The sequence below is a fragment of the Dendrobates tinctorius genome, unplaced genomic scaffold (assembly GCF_039654945.1).
Source record: "Dendrobates tinctorius isolate UK_male_01 unplaced genomic scaffold, ASM3965494v1 ptg000062l, whole genome shotgun sequence".
Classification (NCBI taxonomy): Eukaryota; Metazoa; Chordata; class Amphibia; order Anura; family Dendrobatidae; genus Dendrobates; species Dendrobates tinctorius.
The window spans coordinates 33,319,966-33,334,702 of record NW_027361730.1 but is presented as its reverse complement, the minus strand read 5'-3'; the positions used below and the strand labels follow the sequence as shown (position 1 = coordinate 33,334,702).

At 44.7% G+C, this 14,737-nt stretch overlaps 1 protein-coding gene across 5 annotated transcripts in view; it reads right to left on the bottom strand.

The window, feature by feature from the left end:
- The window catches only part of SIN3A (SIN3 transcription regulator family member A), a 67,342-nt gene that overhangs the window by 36,890 nt on the left and 15,715 nt on the right, over positions 1–14,737 (bottom strand). For all 5 annotated transcript variants that reach the window (XM_073579498.1, XM_073579497.1, XM_073579499.1 and 2 more), the window contains exons 2-4: positions 7,267–7,481; positions 2,956–3,132; positions 2,768–2,874 (exon numbers count right to left, since the gene is read on the bottom strand). In XM_073579498.1, coding sequence (XP_073435599.1) covers positions 2,768–2,874; positions 2,956–3,132; positions 7,267–7,449 — 467 coding nt within the window. In that variant the 5' untranslated portion in view covers positions 7,450–7,481. The remainder of the gene's footprint in view (positions 1–2,767; positions 2,875–2,955; positions 3,133–7,266; positions 7,482–14,737) is intronic.

Sequence of the window (14,737 nt, the reverse complement as noted above, 5' to 3'; positions counted from 1 at the left end):
GAATACTGAACAGATACACACAATAAGCAGCTGCTGATTGCCATGTCACTTGACCGATGGGCGGAAGTGGAGATATTAACAAGGGTTTTTGTAGGGAGACAATCAGTGAAAAATTAAAATGTCTGCAGTCTAGTTAAACTGATAGAACGCTAATAGGACAGGTACATGCGAGCATGTGCAATAGGAATCCTTTCCCTTCTTGCATAGGAAGATCTCTATTACTGGAGATACCAGGGGTGAAGAGGTAAGAAGAAGCTGCTCACACTGCTGTCCACCCTGTCCTTCTGATCTAACACTGGAGATACCAGGGGTGAAGAGGTAAGAAGAAGCTGCTCACACTGCTGTCCACCCTGTCCTTCTGATCTAATACTGGAGATACCAGGGGTGCTGAGATAACAAGATGCTGATCACATTGCTGTCCACAATGTACTGCTGTTCTAATAGAGGAGATCAAGGGTGAAGAGGTAAGAAGAAGCTGCTCACAGTAAGAAGAAGCTGCTCACACTGCTGTTCACCTTATCTACCTGATCTAATACTGGAGATACCAGGGGTGCTGAGATAACAAGAGGCTGCTCACTCTGCTGTCCACAATGTCCTTCTGATCTAACACTGGATATACCAGGGGGAAGAGGTAAGTAGAAGCTGCTCAAACTGCTTTCCACCCTGTCTTTCTGATCTAATACTAGAGAATGAGGAGGCCACTCATGCTGGTCTAAAAACAACTTTAAAATTTTACAGTTTCCCGTACTCAAATTACCATCCGTGAATTGTCGTAAAACTGTCAAGGTCTCAAACATACCCCAAAACATACATATCAAAATCAATCGAAGACAATTAGTTAGGCACACTAGTTTGTTCACACTGTATTACCAGTAGAATTAGCTGAAGTGAAGAAAAAAGAAAATGCAATTTTTTTCCAAACTAAACGCCTAAAAATTTCAAATAGGGTTTCCGTGTAAATCTAGATTGGTCAGGAAAAAAAAAATCTACAAAAATATGAAGATCGTTTACCGACTAACATACAATTTTGGAACAAGAGTAAATAAAATCACGAAATAGAGTTTGCTCCTGAAGGCCAAACACAATAGACCAGAATCAATTAGACCAGGTTCTCATGATGAACTTTTGTTGCTGTGTATTTTCGTTGAGAAAAAAAACGAAAAAAAAAAAAAAACACATTACCGTTTCAGAGGTGGAAAGTCGATGTCTAAATATTTCATGCCCATCATGGTGTTTTTTGTACATATGCATCGTAAACTAACCTGCAGTTACTGGACTTTTTATATACAATTATGAAGATTAAAGGGGTTGTCCACTACTAGGACAACCCTTCCTTGATCTAAATGTTTGGCCCCGATAAAATAAAAAAAGCTTATACTTGCCTCCCGTGCTGGCGCCATTCCATCGGTGTCAGCACTCATCCTCTCTAGGTCTCCCGCGCAGTTGTATGACACGTGGCACCCAATCAGCGCTGGCGTCTCTGGCTCTGCCTTTGTACAGATCGTGCGGCCGATCTCTGACTTCCTGTTCATGTTCAATTCCACAGAAGGCAGAAACAGCAATGCCAGCGTTATGATAGGGCGCCGGGGTCACATGACAACAACCACACGAGAGCCCCAGGAAAAGCGAGTGCTGACACCACGGGAACAGCGCAGGGAAAGGAGGCGAATATAATGTTTTTTATTTTAATTGAGGCCAAGAATGGGGTATGAGAAGGAGTTGTCCAAATAGTGGACAAATTCTTTAAATAGCCTGGGAAGGGTATACCACTATCTCCTCCCCTCTAACAGGTCATTAAAATGTAACTTATTCGTCCAGATTTTAAAATCACATGATGAGGCAATAGTTAAAATAATTTGTATTTGCCATTAATTTTTATTTACGATATATTGGGTGGCAATAGCATATCTCCTTGCATTAGAAAAACAGATCAACATGTGAACAGACACATATTGAATCCAAAACAATCTAAACAGGCAGCACATGTTCCCCTCCCCCCCCTTGATATTTCACCGATAAAACAGTGTCATCAGGGAATGGGACACCTGCGTCATCATTGGATCATTTTCCCTGTGGAAACCCAATAAAAATGCATGTACTCCGTATGTGACTTTATCAATGAAGTTTTATCCAAGCCATGTAACAGGAGGCATAAAAAAGTAGCTTTATCTACAACAAGACATACTAAAAAAAAAAAAAAAAAAAAAAAAAAAAAGAGACAAAAACAGCAACATAAAAAGGCATTTAGAAAAAAAATGGCACTCAAAGAAACAAATAAAAAATTCAAGTAACCCAATTTAGCTCCTGATCTTTCCTTTGGTACATGTGTTCTGCTGTGTGAGCATGTAGCACATATAGATTATATGGAGGTTGAGCAAACTGAATTGTTATATGTAGTTGGAGAAAAACTCTGTGGCAATCCTGCCTTACAGTGGAAGGTTGGTGGATAAAAGAATACCTTTTATTAGCTAAATAGGAGCATTGAAAATGAGAGCCTCCCCAAAAGCTAGACATCTTCATCTGGTACCAACAATAGCCACACAAGTCTACTGTAATAACATTTCTAGAATTACACACATTTAGAAAGAACAGATCAGCACTGCCAAATTTCTACTGCCCAGGGTGGTTCTATTTTGGCTATGTAAGAGGATTACAGTACTACCCTGTGCACCCTATAGGCAAGCAGAAGTGACCTGTATTTAGCAGACATGGACTATGGCTTCCAGAAATGATGCAGGTGCACGCAGCTGTGCCGGGACCCATTTACCTCTGAGATTTAAACTCCTTCATAATATCGAGAAAGTCATTGTACACCTGGGGCTGGTTTCCAAACTGCAGCTTCACCTGATCCAGGTAAGAAAGTGCATCTTCCACCTAGAAGAAAATGGGACATTTGTATTGATGGTGCAAATAACTAATAAAACAATGAGAATTCACTACATCCATAGAATATACCTTTAGTCTCTGGAACTGCTGTCCCTGGGCGGGTGCAGCTGGCGGGGTAGAATGGGCATGACTTTGTACCCCGGGACCTCCGTGGCCTGGCACCTGGTTGCTGTGATGATGAGCCCCATGTACTGCTGCCAGAGCAGCTTGTCCATGGCTGCTAGAACTTTGAGGCACTGCTGAAACCTGAGAGGATATGGAGATCAACCATTGAAATACATAATGATCAAAACCAGACTGGCGAGCAAGACCACCTCCATTTTTAATAGACTTCCTTCCTTTAAAAGCGAGTGTATCATCAGAAAATGTTCTAGTTTACATCAGTTTTATACTATGATGCATGTTACATATGTTTTTAACAATTGGTAATACTGTTTTTTCATATCATGATCTTTCTAAATATATTTGTAGTCTTGAAATTTTCACACTGGCCACTGGAAATTTTTTTTTTTTTTAGCTTCAGTTTCTGTGCTGTCCGAGTTTTAGGAAGTCTCATTATCATCAAAGTTAAGGCCCCGTCACACTAAGCGACTTACCAGCGATCCCGACACCGATATGAAGGTGTCAGGATCGCTAGTAAGTCGCTATGTGATCGCTGGTGAGCTGTCACACAGACAGCTTCACCAGCGATCAGCACAGCGATGCCGAGCGCCCGCATCGCTGGCCATCCTGTAAAAAATAGAATCAAAATAAAAAATATATAATTCTCACCTTCCGACGTCCCGCGCAGTCTTCCGGCCTCTCTCCACACTCCGGTCCCAGTGATCCTTTGCACGAATGACCGCGAGATGTCACGGTCTCGAGGGATAACAAAGTCTCGCGGTCATTCGTGCAAAGGATCACTGGGACCGGAGCGTGGAGAGAGGCGGGATGGCTGAACGGGACATCGGAAGGTGAGAATAACTATATTTTTTTTTATTATTTTTTTTTACACCTGATCGCTGGTCTCCCGCTGTCACACACAGCAATGCGTGCTGGCCAGCGGGAGACCAGCGACCAAAGAAATGTCCAGAGGTTTCTTCCAGCGATCAGCGATACCGGCAGGGGAGCCGCTCGCTGATCGCTGTCACACACAGCGATCTCGCTGGTGAGATCGCTGTTACGTCACAAAAGTTGTGACTCAGCAGCGATCTCGCTACCGAGATAGCTTAGTGTGACGGGGCCTTTAGGATTATAGAGACAGGTAGCACCTCTATACACGGCAGGTAACACATGATCCACCAACCACAATAGGTGATGTCACAGCTGCTCCCTCTCGCTTCACAATGACTTTTGCACATGCTCATTAGATACTTCAGAACACAAGACTGGGTTCTGATCATTGTGTGGTTTCCTGAAATAGTCTTAAAAAAATCCAGATTTCCAATTTTTTTTACGAAGATGGTGAAATATGCAAAAAACTAAAATATTTACCAAAAATACCTTTAACCCCTTAGTAACAGAGCCAATTTGGTACTTAACCCCTTCATGACCGGAGCTTTTTCTCAGTTTTGCGTTTTCATTTTTCGCTCACATCAGAGAGAGAAATTTAATGGGAGAATCTGACTTTTTTGTGGTCGCAGGTTTTTCCGTTGATAACTGCTATCGCAACACTGGGGTCAGTAAAAACCGACCCAAATCATGCTCTCTGGGGTGCCCCCGGTAGCTGAGACCCTGGAGAAATTCCGAGTTGGGGGGGGGGGGGGGCGCCGTTAAAAAGTGGCACCTGAGGAATAAGTACCCTTAACTGCCACCGTTAAAAGGTGTATCAACGGTCCTTAAGGGGTTAAGCAATAGGTCATTTTCTTAAGATACTTTACATTTTTAAGTGTGAGAGGTAAAAGCTTCCTATCTCTGTACAGGAAGGAGTCGATATGCGAAATGCACGGAAATATTTGGACTGGTTTCATACTTGTTTGTTCTCACATTTTTGTTGGTAGTGTTTATTTGTTATAGAATACCGTATTTTGCAGATTATAAGTTGCACTTCAAATTTTGAGGACAAAAATAGGGAAAAAAAACTTTTTTTTTATAAAATGGTGGTGGCTTCTTGCAATCCATGCGTCTTATTGCTTACTGGGGGTAGTGGCTGCTGTGAAGCGGTGTCCCAGGGTCACTGCTGGCTGAGGCAGGAGTGGGGCGATGCTTGCAGACTCCAGACTGGGAGAAAGGCGTGTCAAAATGTTCGCCGCTGCGGGGGCTCCACCGACATTTTGTGAAAGCCCGGGGCCTCCGCACTTCCATGGTTTACTATGTGGTGGACTCCGGGAAAATGGCTGCTGGGGGCGGCGCATGCGTAGGTGGAGATCTTGGCGCCGAGATCTCATCTCTCGAAATCTCCATCTGTGCATGCGCTGCCCTCTGCAGCAATTTTCCCAGAGTCCACCACATAGTAAACTACGTAAGTACAGAGGCACCGCGCTTTCACAAAATGTCGGCGAAGCCCTCGCACCACTGAACACCCATAGTAACATAGTTAGTAATATAGTTAGTAAGGCCGAAAAAAGACATTAGTCCATCCAGTTCAGCCTATAAAATTCTGTCAGAATAAATCCCCAGATCTACGTCCATCTAAAGAACCTAACAATAACTGTAAGATACAATATTGTTACGCTCCAGGAAGACATCCAGGCCTCTCTTGAACCCCTCGACTGAGTTCGCCATCACCACCTCCTCAGGCAGGGAATTCCAGATTCTCACTGCCCTAACAGTAAAGAAACCTCTTGTATGTTGGTGGAAAAACCTTCTCTCCTCCAGACGCAGAGAATGCCCCCTTGTGACCGTCACCTTCCTTAGTATAAACAGATCCTCGGAGAGAAACTTGTATTATCCCCTTATATACTTATACATTGTTATTAGATCGCACCTCAGTAGTCTTTTTTCTAGACTAAATAATCCTAATTTTGCTAATCTCTCTGGGTATTGAAGCTCCCTCATCCCCTTTATTAATTTTGTTGCCCTCCTTTGTACCCGGTCTAGTTCTATTATATTCTTCCTGAGCACCGGTGCCCAAAACTGTACACAGTACTCCATGTGCGGTCTAACCAGAGATTTGTACAGAGGCAGTATAATGCTCTCATCATGTGTATCCAGACCTCTTTTAATGCACCCCATGATCCTGTTTGCCTTGGCAGCCGCTGCCTGGCACTGGCTGCTTCGGGTAAGTTTATCATTAACTAGGATCCCCAAGTCCTTCTCCATGTCAGATTTACCCAGTGGTTTACCGTTCAGTGTGTAATGGTGATATTGATTCCTTCTTCCCATGTGTATAACCTTACATTTATCATTGTTAAACTGCATCTGCCGCCTTTCGGCCCAAGTTCCCAACTTATCCAGATCCATCTGTAGCAGAATACTATCTTTTCTTGTATTGACTGCTTTACATAGTTTTGTATCATCTGCAAATATCGATATTTTACTGTGTAAACCTTCTACCAGATCGTTAATAAATATGTTGAAGAGAATAGGTCTCAACACCGACCCCTGCGGTACCCCACTGGTCACAGCGACCCAGTTAGAGAATATACCATTTATAACCACCCTCTGCTTTCTATCACTAAGCCAGTTACTTACCCATTTACACACATTTTCCCCCAGACCCAGCATTCTCATTTTGTGTACCAACCTCCTGTGTGGCACGGTATCAAACGCTTTGGAAAAATCAAGATATACCACATCCAATGACTCACCTTGGTTCAGTCTACAGCTTACCTCTTCATAAAAAATGATTAGATTGGTTTGACAGGAGCGATTCCTCATGAACCCATGCTGACATGGCGTCCAGAATAACATCCCTCAGAAACCCTTCAAATATTTTACCAACAATAAAGATTAGACTTACTGGCCTATAATTTCCAGGTTCACTTTTAGAGCCCTTTTTGAAGATTGGTACCACATTTGCTATTCGCCAGTCCTGTGGAACAGACCCCGTCGCTATAGAGTCTCTAAATATAAGAAATAATGGTTTGTCTATTACATTACTTAGTTCTCTTAGTACTCGTGGGTGTATGCCATCCGGACCCGGAGATTTATCTATTTTAATCTTATTTAGCCGGATTTGCACCTCCTAACACCCCTTCATCCCAGCCGGATTTGCACCTCCTAACACCCCTTCATCCCAGCCTGCAGCAACACTCTACTCTTGCCTCCTCCAGCAGCGACCCTGCGGTTGATATGGTATATTCACATCATAAGATGCACCCCCATTTCCCCCCGAATTTGGGGGGAAAAATGCGTATTATGATGCGAAAAATACGGTAATTAAACATGTAAAAAAACAAAAAAAAAATGGCGCAAAATGAACAATACAAAGATCCTCTACAGAATGTAGGAAAGTTTTACCTGATATCCAGGAGTCACAGAGTATTGGATGCCCGTAGCGGGCTGCATGGCATCAGACTGTGATTCATAAGTAGGAGGGGCAGGAGCAAGGACACGATGTTGATGGGCAAATGGTTCAGTGATTCGCCGTGGCTGGGGTGGGGGATAGGGTGCTGGCTCTGGGTCATCCAGTCTCCGCTTCATCCTGAAAACATAGTCGGGAGCCAGTAATGTCCCTGCAGAAGAGAGAAGGTATCATTATCCTGCAGGTGCACAGTTTAAAATAAAACCCAGCTGAACTGAAAAGTGACAGCTGTCCTACTCCACATCCCACCCATGGCCCAATATGACGCTCACAAAGGTCTAGGACTTTTGACAGAAAGTTGACCGTGTTTGCCAAGATCAAGCTAGGCAAACCCACAGATGCCAGTATTCACACTAGCCACGCAGGGACACTCACTAAAGTGAAGGATCAGATGTCATCCACGCAATCAAGTAAATAAAAAAGGGTGAGCTCTGCTGTACAATCAGATGCCAGATTAACCATTTCACTACCAAGGAAACACGCGAAATGTCATGACCCTAAAAGCTTGCTGCAGCTAGCCTATTGGGATTTCAGCTTGGATCTTAGACTCGACCCGGTCATGGTCATCTGTCCACCCGTACAACCTTTAGTTACCACATGGAAGGAAAGGAGCTTTTCTTCATAGCATCACCCTCTTTTCCCAGTCAAACAATATGTGCCCTCTATATAGGTGGTCATGTGCTTGACACTAAAAGGGCAAAAAGATGAACTGCTATATATACATATATTCATCCCTTGTATCTAATCGCGTCAGATTGGAATCTGAATTGTTGAGATTGTTTTGGAGAATATTTGCAAATACGTTCATGTAGGCACGAGTGATGTCAACTCTGCACAGCGTGTAACTATCATCTTACCGAAATTGCGGTTACTGGGAGAAAAAAAACTCCTTTCCTCCCAGGAGCCGCTGGCTTTCAGTTATAAGGGCAGTGCGGGGAGCCATTACAGTCATCCCTTATACTGCGAGCGTTATCTGGAAGCACGGCCTGGGACTCGTGACAGCTAGTGGTGAACTGCATCTGTGAAGAGCGAGCGTCGTAGAGTGAGTAGTGCTGGACGTGGTGACTATAGCCACTCTGTGCACACCACTATGACTGAAAGCTGGTGTAGTGAAATATCTATAGGTATGGATGTATGACCAGCAGTAAATTAACATCTGTCTTAAGGCCCCGTCTCACTAAGCGATCTCGGTAGCGAGATCGCTGCTGAGTCACAACTTTTGTGACGTAACAGCGATCTCACCAGCGAGATCGCTGTGTGTGACAGCGATCAGCGAGCGGCCCCCCTGCCGGTATCGCTGATCGCTGGAAGAAACCTCTGGACATTTCTTTGGTCGCTGGTCTCCCGCTGGCCAGCACGCATCGCTGTGTGTGACAGGCGGGAGACCAGCGATCAGCTGTAAAAAATAATAAAAAAAATAAAAAATATAGTTATTCTCACCTTCCGACGTCCCGTTCAGCCATCCTGTCTCTCTCCACGCTCCGGTCCCAGTGATCCTTTGCACGAATGACCGCGAGACTTCGCGCTCCCGCGAGACCGTGACATCTCGCGGTCATTCGTGCAAAGGATCACTGGGACCGGAGCGTGGAGAGAGGCAGGATGGCTGAACGGGACGTCGGAAGGTGAGAATAACAATATTTTTTATTTTGATTCTATTTTTACAGCGATGGCAAGCGATGCCGGGCGCTCGGCATCGCTGTGCAGATCGCTGGTGAAGCTGTCTGTGTGACAGCTCACCAGCGATCACATATCGACTTACTAGCGATCCTGACACCTTGATATCGGTGTCGGGATCGCTGGTAAGTCGCTTAGTGTGACGGGGCCTTTAGACTGCAGCTCTCCACACAGGTCATGACCTCATGTTATCCTGAGAAGGCAGTCTCCTGTCTCCAACCTCAACAGGGGGCTTTACTGAGAACCTCAAGTGGAAACATTTCACACCCTCCAGCTCTTTTGAAGAAGAGATGACAATTGGAGAATGACACTATGAGAAAGGTTACACAAGAGTTTCAGAGAAAAATAATGTATTCATTGGTAAAATAGCTATGGTCCAGTCACAAACCAGCAATTAGCAATATTAACATGAGAGACTGGTCTAGAAATTGGATCCCCAAGTCACATCTATAAATTAGGCCTACACACAAAGAAAAGGGTTCACAGTGAGGGGCAGTCTAGCTGATATGCTCCATTTCATATCTCCCCTCTCCCTCAGGGACAGAATACCAGAATGCAAAGTTCGGTATTTCTGTAAGTTTTATCCCTTTTATTTTATCACTGTTTTTTCATATTTGTATGTCACTTTTTATTTCCATTTTAATGTAAGGACTGTACCTTTTCTATTAAAGCTTAAAACTTTAATAAGTCTGAACCTTGTCACTGTAAAGAATCCATAGCCTTAGGCCGGGGTCACACTGGCGAGGAACACGGACGAGTGAGAGGCGTTAAAAGCACGCATTAGACACGGACAAATGATTCTCTATGGGGTACCTCGCACCAGCCGTATATTTCTCATCCATATTCTACGGTCCTTGCCAATCGCAGCATGCTGCGATTGTCAGCGTACTACGGCCGTAGTACGCCAATGCAAGTCAATGGGTGCGCAAAAAATACGGATTACACACGGACCACACGTGTGACCTGCGAGAAATATGCAGGTCTTTTGGCTGCTGCCAGGAAATGGCCCAATCCATCATCAGGAAGCTGATACATGCAAATCACCTCAAATAGTGCTCCAGACATCCAGGAAGCCAGCCTCCACGGAGTACAGCAGCGTCATGGCGACATTTTTTCTGAATGTGAAAATGCTAATTGTCCTGGTGCAGGAGCGGCTCGAACTATGGGACCAACGTGATGCCCATTATGCCAACCGGACAAGAAAGGAGGCGTCATGGAGGCGCATATGTAGGCAGATGTTCCATGACTTTGGTGATCGGCCACGTGAGGAGCAGCAGAAACTGAGTAAGTACAAGCCAAAAAATTAGTAAAATTACCACACAACAAAAAATGAATATAGAATCAGCACCCCCCTTCCTGTGCTTGTACTTTTTTCCTCATGAGGCCGTTAGATTTTGATGTGACACGTGGTTTTACACTGCCATAATTTGGGCCAGGCCACAAGCTCCTCATCCTCCTAGCCAAACAAGTTATTAAGTGTAGTTACTTGATACATCAACTAGTGTGACCCTGTGTATCTGGCCTGTATGCCCCAATTAGATATGCCACCATGGGTAGAAAGCACACCCCAGAAGGCCCCATGCCTAGACTACTGGTAGCAAATGTGACCTATCAAATATGTGAATTTGACAATATTTCCTGTCACATTGCAGTGGAAGATGTGATGAGACGCTGGCGAAGCATCCGGGACCAGTACCGCCAGGAACGTCAGCAGCGGTCCAGGAGTGGGGATGCGGGCTACGTCAAGAGAAAGTACATATACTATGACCGCCTCTCCTTCCTCGCCCCAATTCTGGATCTCAGACCATAAGTAGATACCTCACACCGCATTACACAGATACTTTGCATGGCCAAAAATATTTAGTTATTTTTGGCTCTGTTCTATTTCATAACAGAACTCAGTCCAACCTTACGGACAGAGGAACTGGCTCCGAAACCGACCCCATCATCGATCCTGTGTATGCAAGGGAAGAGGTGGCTGGCCCATCTTCTCCCCCTACTAGGAGCATGGCTGAAGTTCTAGTCAGGAAGTGCCATTGCCTGCGCGCCAAAGCCCACCACCAGGACCATCTGGTGCTGCTGCAGCATCAGCAAGAGCAGAGGAGCAGGGCAACATCAGCAGCAGCCCAACTGGCCACATCCGGGGCTCCCCACAGCCTGCTGGCACATCCCGGCGAGGAAGAAGCAGAAGGCGGCAAATACCTGCCACTGATACCTGCACTAATGTGGACACTGGAGTCCTAAATTATTTATCCATAGTAAATAGTGATGATGGGGAGGAGGCATACTCACGCAGCCTGTCCCTTTATCTCCGTGCCCTTTCCCGTGAGGTTAGGCTCCATATTCGAGGATGTTTTCAGATCCTACTTGATGCGTGCACATACCCCAATACCCCCTACGAATTATTTGAATATATTGAGAGGTGGCAGCTTTCCCCAAGAAATCTCATGCGCCTTAGGCACCCCCCACAAATGCATGCTCAAGCAGGATCTGAGGATCCTCAAATACGTGGGCCTACACCTCACCCCCTTCCTCCCACTACCCAACCTTCAATACAGCAGCCACAAATGTCTGCCTCTAGCCAACCACACCAATATGGCCACTTGTTCCCACCCAGTGTTGGAGGCTGGTCCCAACCTGGTTGGGGACGATATGGCTATCTTGGTGGGTATGAGACACGTGCCTACCACAGCCAACAAGATGCCCCTCCTCATTATTACTCTGGCCAGTACCCCCAACAATCACAGGAGGCAGGACACTACCCACATCATGGGCAACAGTATGGCCCCACACAGGGCGATGTTGGGCAGAGTAGCCAGCAGCAACCACAGGCTGCTCTTCCGCCTTCTCCTTCCCCAACGTATGAGAATTTATAATTCTGTGTCCACAATCAGTCTGATGCCAGATGTCCAGTGCGGTTTCACTGGTGCTACAAATACCAATCCAAAGGAAAAAACAGGTGGTCTCCATCACCAAACTTTGTGAAAAAAGTGAAAACTCACATTTTTTCAGAATGTTTTCCAATCATATTATAATCCACCATGACAGGAAAGGCTACCTTATGCCTTTCAGACAGATATTACATGTCTGTACAAAAGAGAATATTTAACCATGCTATACTGGTCAAATGAAAGGATGAAAATACACTACTCACTTGTTAAGACATAGAGAGAGCGTGATGTTCTTAAGGCTGGTCGCCTTGATTTGTGACTATAGATAGCCGGCAAAAAAGTGACTACTTCACTAAGGCCAGCACGCCTTTTCTAGGCATTAGCAAGTGAGTAGTGTATTTTCATCCTTTGACTTTACAGTATAGCGCAGTGAAATATTCTCTTTTGTAGACATGTAATATCTGTCTGAAAGGCGTAAGGTAGCCTTGCCTGTCATGGTGGATTATTAATATGATTGGAAAACATTCAGAAGAAATGTGAGTGTTATATTTTATCAATAATTTTGGTGCTGGAGACCACCTCTTTTTTTCCTTTGGATTGAAAATTTCTAATGTAGCAATGTTGTTATTGCATAATGTTATTTTGTGTTCTGTTTGAAAATGTTACTTTTCAAAAAAGTTTTCTTATGCAAAAAGGGCAATTTGGCCCATTGCCATAGTTTGCATATGGCAATATTATGTTTGCCTTTAAAAAAACAAACAAAAAAAGGCAAAAGTAAAAATTTGTCTACTACAGTTTACGTATCTGTGTGATTTCTCAAAAACAGTGTCAGCATACTAACATACGCTTAGCAATGCAATGAAACAGTCATAGAATCAGAAGGGGTATAAATATATATATTTAGACACACATAAAACCAAAAATTATAACATAGACACAGCATGCTCTTGTCAAGAAGTTTCCCCCTCAGGTGAGATAAAGTAATTAGTGAAAATATCACGCACTTTGAGGCCGGTCTACGTTGAGGGTTGATATGTGGTCTCACCCTACGCACATTGTCTGGCCTACGCACAACACCAGCCGAGGAGGAACAATCATGTATCCTGGTGAAGTTATGAAGAACCACACAGGCTTTAACAACTTCATTAACATTTTGTTCACTCAGCTGAATGGCAGACTGGAGTACCCGCCATTTGGCACAAAGAATGCCAAAGGAACACTCCACCAGTCGCCTAGCACGTGATAGGCGCAAGTTAAAAATTCTGCGCCTTTGGTCAAGGTTGCGCCGGGGATATGGCCTCATGACATTGCGCGTTAACTGAAACGCCTCATCTGCCACAAGGACATAAGGGACTGATTCTTCAGTGGAGCCTGGTAGCTGGCGTTGTGGTGGTAGATCCAACTGGTTGGTGCGTAGCCGCCGACCCATTACGGAAGTATTGAAGACTCTAGAGTCTCCCGTCCTTCCATAGGCACAAATGTCAACAATTATAAACATGTATTGAGGGTCTGCCAGAGCCAGCAATACAACAGAAAAGTATTGTTTATAATTGAAGAATTGGGAGCCAGAGTTTGGCGGCTTACGCACCCGGATATGTTTGCCATCAAGGGCCCCAATACAATTAGGAAACTGGCATTCCTCCTCAAAGTCCCTTGATATCCTCAAACAGTCTTCCATCCTGGGCGGGGGCATGACGACTTGATGGAGTCTTGTCCAGATTTCTATACATGTTGACCTGACTATGCCAGAAATGGTAGATCTTCCAATCAGAAACTCATGGTGTAGGGCAGCATAAGACAGGCCAGTGGACAGGAAGCTGAAGAACAACAGAAATGGATAATTTTAGAATGCAGAAAGTCCAAAAAAAAAATCAGTTGCATGCCGACCAAACTTGGTAGGAATTGAGATAGACTAGCACACACATATTTGGTTGCACAATGACTAAGTGATATTCAGTACATATTAGACCTAACATTCTGGTCTGTAAGTTTAAACATATGTGGACTAAGATGAGGGCATTAAACTTAGTCCAATAAGCCAAAAATACATACTTTGGCCCACACATTATGAACATAGAGAATGTGGTTTTGTAGTACATACCGTATTGTGAGTAGAAGTCGCTCCTCTGCAGATATAGCTTTGCACATCCTTGCGTCCTGAAAGGTGATCCCAGGGCGCACTGTCTCCAAGAGTCGATCAAATGTGGAAATGCTCAAGCGACAGTATTGGTAAAATTTAACAGGATGCTCCCGCAGAGCAGAATAGTGGCGGCGGAAATGACCTCTTGTGAGTCGTTGCCTCAAAAGTGGATGGACCCACATGCGTCTCCTCCTCCGCGGATCCACTATCACTGGGTATGGTTGACCAAAGCGGCGTGACAAAAGCCAGTTGAAGAGAACCTGCTCAGTTGTGTTGAAACTTAGACCCTCTGCCATGTTGCACATACAACACCAACACACCTAGTGAAGGCAAGGTCACAAATGGACAGAATGGAGGCAGCCACCTGTTCCTGAGGCAATAGGGTGCAGGCTAATGATTTAAATAGTTAGTAGGCCTCAAAACCGTTAAATGTCCATTTTGCAAGGCTGCGAGAAAATCTCAGCATACGGATGCCATACGGATGCTGACATGCGCAAACTACGCAACCACACCTTGCTTACGGATGACATACGGAGCACTATTTAGGGGTCATTCATCCGTATTACGCATGTAAACTACGGACCGTATTTTGCGACGGTAAGTGTGACCCCGGCCTTAGAGTGTGTTCTCCTGGTGACTGGCACATAGTAGTACTTCCGGGACTCATCGCCCGTGTTTGGCGAGTGATGGCAGCGTGTATGA